Source organism: Rhincodon typus, chromosome 10 (genome assembly GCF_021869965.1).
Source record: "Rhincodon typus isolate 14 chromosome 10, sRhiTyp1.1, whole genome shotgun sequence".
Taxonomy (NCBI): domain Eukaryota; kingdom Metazoa; phylum Chordata; class Chondrichthyes; order Orectolobiformes; family Rhincodontidae; genus Rhincodon; species Rhincodon typus.
In genome coordinates this window covers 72,017,099-72,030,427 of record NC_063341.1, presented here as the reverse complement: position 1 = coordinate 72,030,427, position 13,329 = coordinate 72,017,099, and the positions used below count along the sequence as shown (strand labels likewise).

At 43.5% G+C, this 13,329-nt stretch overlaps 1 protein-coding gene across 1 annotated transcript in view; it reads left to right on the top strand.

The window, feature by feature from the left end:
- The window catches only part of vtg3 (vitellogenin 3, phosvitinless), a 97,938-nt gene that overhangs the window by 18,646 nt on the left and 65,963 nt on the right, over window positions 1–13,329 (top strand). Inside the window, exons 10-13 of the mRNA XM_048601553.1 lie at window positions 151–276; window positions 4,145–4,363; window positions 7,965–8,182; window positions 8,271–8,368. Coding sequence (XP_048457510.1) covers window positions 151–276; window positions 4,145–4,363; window positions 7,965–8,182; window positions 8,271–8,368 — 661 coding nt within the window. The remainder of the gene's footprint in view (window positions 1–150; window positions 277–4,144; window positions 4,364–7,964; window positions 8,183–8,270; window positions 8,369–13,329) is intronic.

Here is a 13,329-nt window from a genome sequence, read left to right as displayed (position 1 = left end):
CATTCCCCCATCCCAGCCCCGTACCAACCATTCCCCCATCCCAGCCCTGTACTAATCATTCCCCCATCCCAGCTCGAAGTGTACTACAGGCATTTTTGTTAGTTTAGGTTCCTTTACAATTGACAGCAAAATATTTCTGCTTCTCCCAAGGTGCTTCTGTCCAGCCCTTACATGCAGAGGAACCCCACCCTTCGGAGAGTCACATTGCTTGCCTACGGATCCCTGGTCCAGAGATACTGCACAACTCTCCGGGTTTGTCCAGATGAAGCTCTCCAGGTATGTGAGTACTGGAAGCATAAGCAATGGATTTTCACCTGGGATGAAGCAGTTGATAATTGGAGAAAAACTGGGAGCATTTGATAGAGAATGGGATGACAAAAGTTACATCCCAATCCTTTTTAGATATAAGGACTATCTTCAGTATGTTTAATCATCTCAGCTCCAGGACATCTCTGCGGGAGTTCCTCAGGGTAGTGTCCTAGGCCCAACCATCTTCAGCTGCTTCATCAATGACCTTCCCTCCATCATTAGGTCAGAAATGGGGATGTTCGCCGATGATTGCACAATGTTCAGCACCATTCGTGACTCCTCAAATACTGAAGCAGTCCGTATTCACATGCAACAAGATCTGGACAATATCCAGGCTTGGGCTGACAAGTTACAAGTGACATTCGCACCACCCAAATGCCAGGCTATAACCAACACCAATAAGAGACAATCTAACCACTTTCTCTTGACATTCAATGGTGTTACCATCACTGAATCCCCCACTATCAATATCCTGGGAGTTACTATTGACCAGAAACTCAACTGGACTCACCACATTAACAGAGTGGCTACACGAGCAGGCCAGAAGCTAGGAATACTGCGGCGAGTAATTCACCTCCTGACTCCTCAAAGCCTGTCCACTATCTACAAGGCACAAGTCACGAGTGTGATGGAATACTCCCCAGTTGCCTGGATGAGTGCAGACCCAACAATACTCAAGAAGCTTAACACCATCCAGGACATAGCAGCCAACTTGATTGGCACTACATCCACAAGCATCCACTCCCTCCACCACCGATGTTCATTCGCAGCAGTGTGTACTATCTACAAGATGCACTGCAGAAATTCACCAAAGATCCTCAGACAGCACCTTCCAAACCCACAACCACTTCCATCTCGAAGGACAAGGGTAGCAGATATATGGGAACACTACGAACTTCAAGTTCTCCTCCAAGTCACTCACCATCCTGACTTAAAAGATATCGCCGTTCCTTCACTGTCGCTGGGTCAAAATCCTGGAATTCCCTCCCTAATAGCATTGTGGGCTAACCCACAGCAGGTGGACTGCAGCGGTTCAAGAAGGCAGCTCACCACCACCTTCTCAAAGGGGACTAGGGATGGGCAAGGAATGCTGGCCAGCCAGCGACGCCCACATCCCACAAATGAATAGAGAAAACAAAACACAGTTACTTATATTGAGTGGAAAATTGACAACCACAAATCAGCGTCAGTTTCACAATCACTGGTTACAAGTACCCTGTTTATTTCACTCAGAAACAGCTGTATGTGTGCACCAGCACACTTTGCATTAAGGTGCACCATGTGCATGGACAAACTTCAGCAATACCACTTTGTTATTGTTGACTTACCGTTTGGATAGTTCCCATTGGTTCAGATCCTACAATGAAGTAGGTCTCTGCTTTATTGTTGGCTGATGTTGCATGGACTGTTTCTCTCCAGTTGTAATTTGCCATTGTCTTCCCTTCCTGGAGTAGGGCAGTAAAAGAGGCAAATCTTCCCAACATTTACCTCAGCCTGACCAGGAAACAACCCACTTAATTTATTCATGGGATGTGGCACTGCAGGCTGGTGAGGATTTATTGCCTTGGAATTGAGTGGCTTGCCAGAACGTTCCAGAAAGCAGTTGAGAGTCAACCACACATTGTTGTGGGTCTGGAGTTACATGTAGGCCAGACCGGATGAAGATGACAGATTTCCTTCCCTGAAGGACATTAGTGAACCAGATGGGTTTTTTCAACAATCGTCAGTGGATTCATGGTCACTCATAGGTTCTTAATTCCAGATATTTATTGAATTCAAATTCCACCACCTGCCATGGCAGGATTTGAACCCAGGTCTCCAGAACATTAGCTGAATTTCTGGATTAATAGTCCAGCAATAACACCACTAGGCCATAGCTGTCCTGATAAATGGTGTTAGCAAAACTACATCTAAAGGAGAAGTGAGTAAAACTTGGAAACGAAGGGTCTGTTCCAAACTCATATTGCACATCTGAAAATGGATCTCCAGGACTGTTATTTTTGGCTGACTGGTTTGGTGCTAGCCAGTCCCCCCTTATTGTTCCCTTCTCAACAGTGCAATCACACCAACATACAAACAAGGAGTAAAAGTCGGCCATTCAGCCCCTTGAGCAAGCTACACCCTTCAATTTGATCATGGTTGATCTGATTGTAACCTCAAATCTACATCCCTGCCTCCCCCTGTTAATCTTTCACCCCACCACTACCCTTCTTTACTAAGAATCTATCCACCTCCACCTTACAATATTCAGACACTGTTTCCACCACCGCATCAGGAAGAGAGTTCCAAAGACGCTACATTCTGAGAGAAAAAGAAAATCCTCATCTCTGTTTTGAATTGGAGAAATTCTGATTTTTAAACAGTGACCCCTAGTTCTACATTCTCCTGTAAGAGAAAACATCCTCTCCACATCCACCCTGTTAGGATCCTCAAGATCTTGTATGCTTCAATCAAGTTGCCTCCAGCTCCACCAGACTCCAGTAGATACAAGCCCAGCCTGTCCCACATTCCGTCATGAGACAACCTGCCCATTCCAGACATTGACAAAAACAGTAAGTTGCTGGAGAGACTCAGCAGGTCTGCAGCATGTATGGAGACAAAAAAGCAGAGTTAACCAATCATGTCCAGCGACACTTCTTCTAAACTCATTATTTTATTTCATTCCGGATATTAGTCTGGTAAATATTCTCTGGAGCGCCTTCAACACCTTTACATCCTGACTAAAATAAGGAGAACAGTACTGTAGACATTACTCCAGATTTGGTCTGTTGTATTGTGGCGTTGCATTGTCGAGATGTTGCATTGCACAATACACCTCATTTGGTTTATTCGAGAATAACTAGTAATATTTTTGAGAATGGTAAGGTACTTCAGGAGCACTGTTGCATTATAATGGCCATCACATACAACTGTGATGCTAGAAATTTTAAGACGATAGGAACAGGAGGAGGACGTTCATCCTCTTGAGTCATTCAGTGACATTGTGGCTGCACTGAATATTGATGCTAACAACCTGTCTCAGTTCCAAAACTGTATTTAAAAATCCATTTAATCCATGGAATTTTCCGCTGTCTCCTCAGCATTTTTGGAAATAGAGTCCCAGATTTCACCTATCCTTTGTGCGTTGAAGTGTTTCTTACATCATCCCTGAACATCGCATCTTTAATTTTAATTTTATGCTCCTCCGTTCAGAGATCTTACCCACCAGAGCATCAAGATATCTGCACTATCAACCTTTTTAATCATCTGAACTCAAGTCTTTTTTTTATTCATGCATAGGAAGTAGGCATCGCTGGCTAGGCCAGCATTCATTGCCCACCCTAATTGCCCAGGGGGCAATTGAGAGTCAACTACATCAATGTGGGTCTGAAGTCACATGTAGGCCAGACCAGGTGAGGATGGCAGATTCCCTTCCCTGAAGGACATTAGTGAACCACATGGGTTTTTATGACAATTAACAATGGTTTCATGGCTGTCAGTAAATTCTTAATTCCAGACCTATTTTTTTTTAATTGAATTCAAATTCCACCATCTGCCGTAGTGGGATTTGAATCAAGGTACGAGAACATGAAGGGTCTAGGCCCGAAACGTCAGCCTTCCTGCTCCTCTGATGCTGCTTGGCTTGCTGTGTTCGGCCAGCTCTAAGAGAGCATGAGCTGAGTTTCTAAATTAATTGTCTAGTGATGGCCTCCCCAATAGTACAGTAAGTCATTTACCTGTCTTCAATAGACAAGCTTAAATTGTTAAATTTTAGACAAACTGAGTCTAAGTGTTTTGTCCTCGGCATTGTTAGTGACGTTCTTTGTTCTGTACATTGATGTTGTGTCCTTAACAGCCACTCCATGAGCTTGTGGTTGAAGCAGGCAGCAAAGGCCATGAAGAGGAAATCATCCTTGGCCTCAAAGCCATTGGCAACGCAGGGCAGCTTGCCAGCCTGAAGCGGATCCAGAAATTCCTGCCCGGATTTGGGAATGTCGCCAGCGGTGTCTCAAGCAGAGTCCATGCAGAGGCCGTGATGGCACTGCGCAACATTGCTAAGAAAGAGCCACGCAAGGTGAGAGAGGACGGTGAATGTGCTCCTGGGTGGGATTTTTCTCAATGGGAACAGACTGGCAAATGATGATAAGACAAGGCAAATGAGGAATTTAAGGTCAACAACACTCAGGTAACCCAAACCCCTATCACAGCACCATGGACAGAGTAGTAGAGTTAACATTTCAGGTTCTGTGCATCTTTATCAGTGCTGCAAAATGTAACTACTGCAAGAGCCCTCCAATCCTCTGTGATACAAAACAGAGAGAATGCTTGGAAAACTCAGCACCTGTAATGAAAAACAAACAGAGAGAACACTCGGGAAGCTCAGCAGGTCTGGCAGCATCTGGGGAGAAAAAGAAAATGTTAACTCTTCAAGTCCAGTTATGACTCTTGTTCAGAACAGTGAAGAATACTCAGAAAGCACAACAGTTCTGGAGAAGAGATCAGTGCTGGGTCCACTGTTGCCTTTCATTTGTATAAACAATTTTGAAGAGAATTTAGGTTTGTAAGTTTGCAAATGACACCAAAATTGTTGGTATTGTGGACAGTGAAGGTTATCTAAGATTACCTTAGGGTAATAAGGGTGCAAGTCCATAACTCCCTGGAAGTAGCCACGGAAATAGATAGGGTGATAAAGAAGGCGTATGGCATGCTTGCCTTTATTGGTGTTGGAATTGAGTACAAGAGTCAAGATGTCACGTTGCACCTTTATAAGACATTGGTTTGGTCACAATTTAGAGCACTGTGTTCAATTCCAGTCGCCACATTACAGGAAGGATGTGGAGGCTTTGGAGAGGATGCAGAAGAGGTTTACCAGGATGCTGAGATAGTAGGAACTGCCGATGCTGGAGAATCTGAGATAATAAGGTGTAGAGCTGGATGAACATGGCAGGCCAGGCAGCATCAGAGGAGCAGGAAAGATGATGTTTCGGGTCTGGACCCTTCTTCAGAAAAGGGCCTTCTGAAGAAGGGCCCAGACCCGAAACATCAGCTTTCCTGCTCCTCTGAAGCTGCTTGGCCTGCTGTATTTATCCAGCTCTACACCTTGTTACCAGGATGCAGCCTGGATTAGAGGCTATGAGCTCTAAGGACTATGAGCTAGAAAAACTTGGGTTGTTTTCTCTTGAGCAGCGGGGGCTGAGGGGAGACTTGATAAAAGTCTATAAAATTATGAGATGCATAGATAGCGTTGACAGTCAGAATTCTTTTCCCAGAGTTGAAATGTCCATACTAGGGGGCATGCATTTAAGGTGAGAGGAGGGAAAGCTCAAAGGAGACATGAGGGGCAAGTGTTTTTACACAGAGAGTGGTAGGAGTCTGGAACAGACTGCCAAGTTGGTGGTGGAGGCAGGTATGATAGGGGCATTTAAGAGACTTTTAGATAAGCACATGAATATGTAAGGAATGGAGGGATATGGAGCAATGGCAGGCAGAAGGGAATTGTTTCATTTGGCGTCATGTTTGGCACAACATTGTGGGCCCAAGGGCCCGTTCTTGTGCTGTACTGTTCTATGTTCTATGTCCTATTTCAAAGGGGTCTTGATCAATTCGGCCAGTGGGCCGAGGTGTGGCAGATGGAATTCCGTTTGGATAAATGCTAGGTTTTGCATTTTGGTAAGATGAATAAAGTGAGGACTTATGCAGTTAATTATAGGACCCTGCGAAGTGATGTTGAACAGAGAGACAGAGGGGTTCAGGTCGATAGTTGTTTGAAAGTTGTGTCACAGGTAGACAGGGTGGTAAAGAAGGCATTTGGTTGGTGCAGACATTTGGCATGGTGCAGACCAATGAGTATAGGAGTTGGGACATCATGTTGAAGTTGTACAGGACGTTGGTGAGGTCATTTTTGGAGCACTGAGTACAGTTCTGGTCACTCTGCTATAGAAAAGATATTATTAAATTGGAGAAGGTGCAGAAAAGATTTACAAGGATGTTACCAGGACTGGAGGGTTTGAGTTATAAGGAGGTGCTGGATAGGCTGGGACTTTTTTCCACTGGAACAAAGGATGTTGAGTGGTGACCTTATGGAGGTTTATAAAATCATGAAGGGCATAAATAAGGTGAATAGCAAATGTATTTTCCCCAGGGCTCAAAGCTTGAGGGTATATCTTTAAGGAGGAGAAAGATTTAAAAGGGTCCTGAAGGGCAATTTTTTCACACAGACAAGTATTTCGTGTGTGGAATGAACTGCCAGGGGAAGTGATAGATGCAGGTACAGTCACAACATTTAAGAGACATTTGGACAAGCACATGAATGGGAAAGATTTAGAGGGATATGGGCCAAATGCAGACAAATGGAACTAGTTTAGTTTGGGAAACTTGGTCAGCATAGACGAGCCGGACCAAAGGGTCTGTTTCTGCTCTGCATGTCTCTATGATTCTATAACTCTTCAGAGTCATAGTGGACTCAGAATGTTAATACTGTTTCTCTCTCCACTGACACTGGCCAGAGCTGCTAAATTTCTCCAGTGTTCTCTTTGCTTCAGATTTCCAGCTTGTGCAGTATTTTCCTGGCATCGATTGAACTCAGCAGCTGATGCAAAGTACGCAAAAAAGATCCAATCTCCGACTTCAATATGTCCAACTTCAGCAATGCACTGCCTCAGGGTGCCGGGTCTGAGCCACAATTACAGCTCCAGGCTAAAACCTTTGTACTAAAGGGAGCAAAGCCCAAGCTTTGTAAACCTTTCTCCGATAAACGCAATGCTCTGTTGCCTGAGGTCATGTTGTAGCCTTCCCTGCACGGACAGTATGCTGCACGGGGGTGTCAGGCGAGATACTAAATAGAGACCCCTGTGCCCTCTCGGGTGCATTTAAAGGACACTGTGTCATAACTTCAATAAAGAACAGGGGTGTTCCTTGCTTTTCCTGGTCAATATCTTTCCCTCAAACAGAACCACTTTGAAAAGAATGGTAATTTCATTGCTGCTTGTGGGATCTTGCTGTACATAAAATATGCATATTCATTCTGTTACGACAATGACCCACTTCAGAAAGCACTAAATTTAGCTGTGAAGTGCTTTGGTGCATCCTGTTGAGGGAAAGGCACTATATAAATGCAACGAGCTCTAAGGACAGTCTAGAAAATCTTGGGTTGTTTTGCCTGGAGTGGCTCAGGCTGAGGGGAGATTTGATAGAAGTCTATAAAATTATGAGATGCGTAGATAGGGTTGATGGTCAGAATCTTTTTTCCAGAGTTGAAATATCCAATACAAGGGGCATGCATTTAAGGTGAGAAGAGGGAAAGTTCAAAGGAAATGTGAGGGGCAAGTTTTTTACACAGAGAGTGGTAGGAGTCTGGAAAGCACTGCCAGGTGTGGTGGTTGAGGCAGATGCATTAGGAGCATTTAAGGGACCTTTAGATAAGCACATGAATATGCAAGGGATGGAGGGATATGGATCAAGGGCAGGCAGAAGGGATTAGTTTAATTCAGCATCATGTTTGGCACAGCATTGTGGGCCGAAGGACCAGTTCCTGTGCTCTATGTTCTATTCTCTCTGTTCTGAGTCTTTGTGTCTCTTTCCATCTGTTTGATCAAGATTGCAAATGAGCTAAATCCTGCTCCTACATTCAAAGCTCCTGTACAGCAGACCTAACTCTGCTACAATCTCTTGTGCAGGTTCAAGCCCTCACTATTCAGTTATTCATGAACAGAAAGGTCCATGCTGAACTACGAATGAGAGCTTTTATTGTCTTGCTGGAAACCAAACCATCCTTGGCTTTAATTGCAACAATGACTGACTCGCTGATCAGAGATACCAACTTGCAATTGGCCAGTTTTAGTTATTCCTACATGAAATCTCTGGCAGGATCATCGCTCCTCCATCTCCAGTCACTGTGAGTATGCAGAAATCATGAAGCAGTGAGCAGCAAGCTGGTCAGCTAAAATAAGAGCTTCATTGCTTACCCAGCTACTTTTTCACAGGGCTGCAAGTTGTAACATTGCCATCAAACGTTTGAACGAAAAGTGCGATAGGCTCAGTTATCGGAACAGCAAAGGTTTACATTTCGGAACATTTAACGGTAAGGAGGGGCTACAATCTGTTGCTTCCTAACTTTTTCCCTTTCTCAGGAATGACTTAGCTGAAAAAGATGGAAGAAATAAATCGTAATCCAAGCTAAAAGCCCCAGGTCAAAGTGTGCCACATGGTTTGAGGTGCCATCTTTCAAATGAGCCTCTCAACTGAGGTCCCTGCCCTCTCAGGTCAATATGAAAAACTCATGGCTTTATCTTAAGAAGTGCAGGAAAGGTTGCTCCTGTGTTCTGGCAATTATTTGTCCCTGACCTAATATGACAACTTGAGCAGATGATCCTATTATTACCATATTGCTCTCTATGGGACCTTGCTGTGCGGACATTATTTGCCGTAGTTGCCCTGCTTTCTACAACAAGTTCCTGCATTGCAATGCTTCAAAACATGATCTCACTGTCTAAAGGGAAATTGTTGAAAGCTATTACTAAAAAAAAAATCTATCTGGGCATTTGGATAGTTCAAAGTCATCAGGCAAAGTCAACATGGTTTTGTGAAAGGGAAATGTATTGCAGTTCTTTGATGAGGGGGCGTGCGCTGTGAATAAAGGGTCCCTGGTGGATGTAGTGTACTTAGTTTTCCAGAAGGCATTTGATAATGTGCCACATCGAAGGTTATTGCGAAAAATATAAGGTCATGGTAGAAGAACAGCATATTGACTTGGTTAAAAGACTGGCTAGCTAACAGGAAGAAAAGAATAGGTCGAAATGGGTCTTTTCCAGATTGGCAAGATGCAACAGGTCATGTGCCACAGGGATCAGTGTTGCGATCTTAACTTGCAATTTGTATAAATGAAGAGATGGAAAGTATGGCAGCTAAATTTGCTGATAACACAAAAGTAGATAGAAAAGTGATTTTCATTGAGTATATTTAAAACAGAGATAGATAGGTCCTTGATTGTCAAGGGGATCAAGGGTTACAGGGAGGAAGCAGGAGAATGAGGTTGAGGAACTTATCAGCCATGATTGAATGGCGGAGCAGACTCAATGGGCCGAATGGCCTAATTTCTGCTCCTATTTTGATAAAAGTGATATGTGAAGAGGATATAAGAAGCTAAAAGAAGACATGTAGATAGGCTACATGAGTGCACAATAGATATGGCAAATGGAATGTAATGCGGGAAAATGTGAAATTCTTCACCTTGTCAGGAAGAGTGAAAAGCATCGTTTAAGCTAACTGGTGATAGATTAGAGTTCTGAAGTTTAGAGGGATCTGTGTCCTCTCATGTATACATTATAAAAGTTGGTATGCAGATACAGCAAGTAATTAGGAAAGCTATCACAGAATTGTTACAGCTTAGAAGGAGACTATTCAGTCCATCATGCCTGCACTGGTTTTATTCCTTGGTGCCAATCTCCTGCCTTTTCCCTATCTCCCTGCCCACCATTTCTATCTAAATAATCATCCAATTCCCTCTTGAATGCCTGAATTGAATCTGCCTCTACCAAATTTCCGAGTCGCACGTTCCAAATCCTAAGTACTCGCTTTGTGAAAACAATTTTTCTCACATCACCTTTGCTTCAGTTGCAGCTCATTTTAAATCTAGCCCTCTCTCTACCCTTTCAATGATCTGTGCATGCATGAACCCGGGTCCCTCTGCCCCTGCACCCTGTTAAGAATTGGGTCCATTATTTTATATTGTTTTCAATGTTCTTCCCACCATCACCTCAAATTTCTCTGCAATGAGCCCTATCTGCCACCAATGTGCACATTTCACCAACTACTCAACTTGTTTCAATTATAGTTTGTTCTAATTTATCACAAGGGAAATTGAATACAGAAGTAGGAAAGTTATGCTGTACTTACGGAGGACATTGGTGAGACTAAATCTGGAGTACTATACACAGTACTGCTTTCCTTATTTAAGGGTGGAAGTGTCATGCGGACAGTTCAGAGAAGGTCTCCCAGAATAATACCAAAAATGGCAGGCTGTCTTTTGAGGAAATGTTGGACAGCCTAGTCTTGTAGCTGCTCAAATTTAGAAGAGTAAGATATAACTTGATAGAAATGTACACAATCTGGAGGGATCTTGACAGGGCTGAAGTGAAGAAAGTATTTCTTCTTGTGAGAGAATTTATAACTATGGGGTCACTGATTAAAAATTACTGATTACCTGTTTGAAATAGATAAGGTATTGTGTTTTTTCTCAGTGGTTTATAATTTATTGGAACTCTCTCCCCTTTTGGAAGCAGAATCCTTGAATATTTTTAAGGCAGATATTTGTTAAGCAAAGGGATGAAAGACTATTTGGGTATGCAGATCTGTAGACTTGAGATTACAGTCAGATCAGCTAGAGCTGTGTGCTAGAGTGGATTGATGGGGTGAATGGCCTACTCCTGCTCCTAATTTGTATGTTGTTTGTTTGAGTAAAATATTTCAGGCTGTTTGCCAGTCAAGCAAGATGCTTCTAATAACTGAAATCTTTCTTTCTAGCACTATAACAATAATATTGGTTTTTACAGAGCACATCAGGTTCTTGAAGTGTGTACAGGTTACCCAAGGCCAAAGGTTCCACATTGTTTCTCAAGACAAAGGTTTAATCTTACCGCTGATCTTCTCAGTTGACAGAGTCTTTTGGTTTCTGGAGCTTGCACCTTGAAAAGACGTAAAACCTTTATCTTTGCAAAGCTGACACGAAAAACGAAACTGATTCACTGCGCCACAATCAATTGCCTGTTAGGGTGGTGACATAATGGAAATATATTAGACTTGTAATCCAGAGGGCCAGGCTAGTTTCCTGGGAACACACAAAAGCAGAAATTTCAGGAGAAACTCAGCACTTGAGGAAAGAGAAACCAAGCTAGTGCTTCAAGTGCAGTCAGTTCTGAAGAAGGGTCTCTGGACTTGAAACGTTAACTTTTCTGTGTCTCCACAGATGCTGCCAGACCTGTTTAGTTTCTCCAGCAATTTCTGTTTTCCTGTATTTCAGATCTCCTGAAGTTCTTTGTTTGATTTTGGCACCTTGAATATTTGAATTCAAATCCCACCTCTGCAGTTGATAGCTGATAGAACCAAATAACGATGAATTATTGAAGGCTAGTCTCAGTCAGGGTGACCATGGAATTACTGAATTATCTATTGTTAGAATCCCCGCTTCACTAATGCCTTTTAAGGAAGAAAATATGCTGTCCTTGTCTACGTCTGGCACCAGACATACACAATGTTGTCAACTGCACCCTTAAGTGATCAAGCAATTACATTGGAATATAATTAACACTTTTTACTCCCAATTTACAAATGTAAAGGGAGGCGATGGCATAATGGACTAGTAATCCAAAACCCCAGACTAATTTTGATGAATGCAAGGTAATGCATTTTGGCAAAACAAACAATGGCTAGACTTATACAATTATAGTAGGGCCTCAGGTAGTGTTGTAGAACAAAGAGACCTAGGGGCTCTGGTACATAATTCTTTGAAGCTTGTATCACATATAGACAGGGTGGTTAAGAAGGTATTTAGCATGCTTGCTTTCATTGCTCAGGCTTTTGAGTACAGGAATTGGGATGTTATTGTTAAGGTTGTACAGGGCATTAGTGAGGTCTCTTCTGGAGTAATATGCTCAGCTCTGGTCTCCCTGTTAAAGGAAGAATATTATTAAGCTGGAGATGGATCAGAAGAGATTTAAAAAGTGGAACCACATTAGGCATCCTCCAGTCCTCTGGCACTTCCCAGTAGACAGAGAGGAATTAAAATCTGTGCCAGAGTCCCTGCAATTTCCTGCCTCACCTCCCACAGCAGCCTGGGATGCAGTTCATCTGGGCCAGGGGATTTGTCTTTTAAAGCATGCAGAGCCTTCAATACCTCCCCATTTCCTATGTCAAACTGTGCAAGTTCCTCACAGTCCCTTTTCCTGAATTCCGTATCTACATTCTCCTTTTCCAGAGTGAAGACTGAAGAGGAGTATTCATTCAACACTCTTCCCATATCCCACAGTTTCACACACAGGTTGCCCCCCTTGGTCCCTATGGACCCTACTCGTTTCCCGGTTAACCTCTTCCCTTTAATGTATTTATAAAATATGTTAGAATTTTCCCTAATCCTGTTCCCAAGCCCTTTCTCATGCCCCCTTTATGCTCTTCTAATCGCTTTCCTAAATTCCCTCCCACACTTCCTACATTTCTCTAGGGCCACAGCTGAATTGTTCCCTTTGGACTTTCTAAAAGCCTTTCTCTTCTTCCTTATCTAGACCTGAATCGTCCTAGACCCCAGGGTTCTCTGAACTTATTGCTCCTACACTTCCCTCTAAAGAGTACATGTTGGACTTATACTCTCCCCAGCTCCTTTTTGAATGCCACCCCCCACCACTGCTCTGCTGTAGACTTACCCACAAGGAGCTGTTCCCAATCTACTGTGGCCAGGTCCTGCTCTATTTTAACAAAATCTGCCTTCCTTCATTCCAAAGCCACTTTTGCAGGCCATTTTATTCCTTGTCCAAAATAAATTTGAACCGTACCGTGTTATCGTTGATATAGCTAAAATGTACCCCCACTGCCACATTGAACACTTGTCCAGCTTCTTTTCCCAGGTCCAGATACAGCACTGTGCCATCCCTTGTTGAGCCTTCTACATAGAATCATAGAATCCCTACAGTGTGGAAACAGGCCCTTCGGCCCAACAAGTCCACACCGAACCTCAGAGCATCCCCCCCCGACCCACCCCCCAATATACCCATCCCTGAACACTACAGGCAATTTTCCATGGCCAATCCACCCAGCCTGCATATCTTGGACTGTGGGAGGAAACAGGAGCACCCGGAGGAAACCCATGCAGACACGGGGAGAATGTGCAAACTCTACACAGACCGTCGCCCAAAGCTGGGTTCGAACCCGGGTCTCCAGTGCTATGATGCAGCAGTGCTAGCCACTGAGCCACCGTGCTGCCCTTTTAAAATTGGATTATGCCCAGTGGGGAATTGAACCCCAGTCTCCAGCGTGACACGCAAGGATACTAAC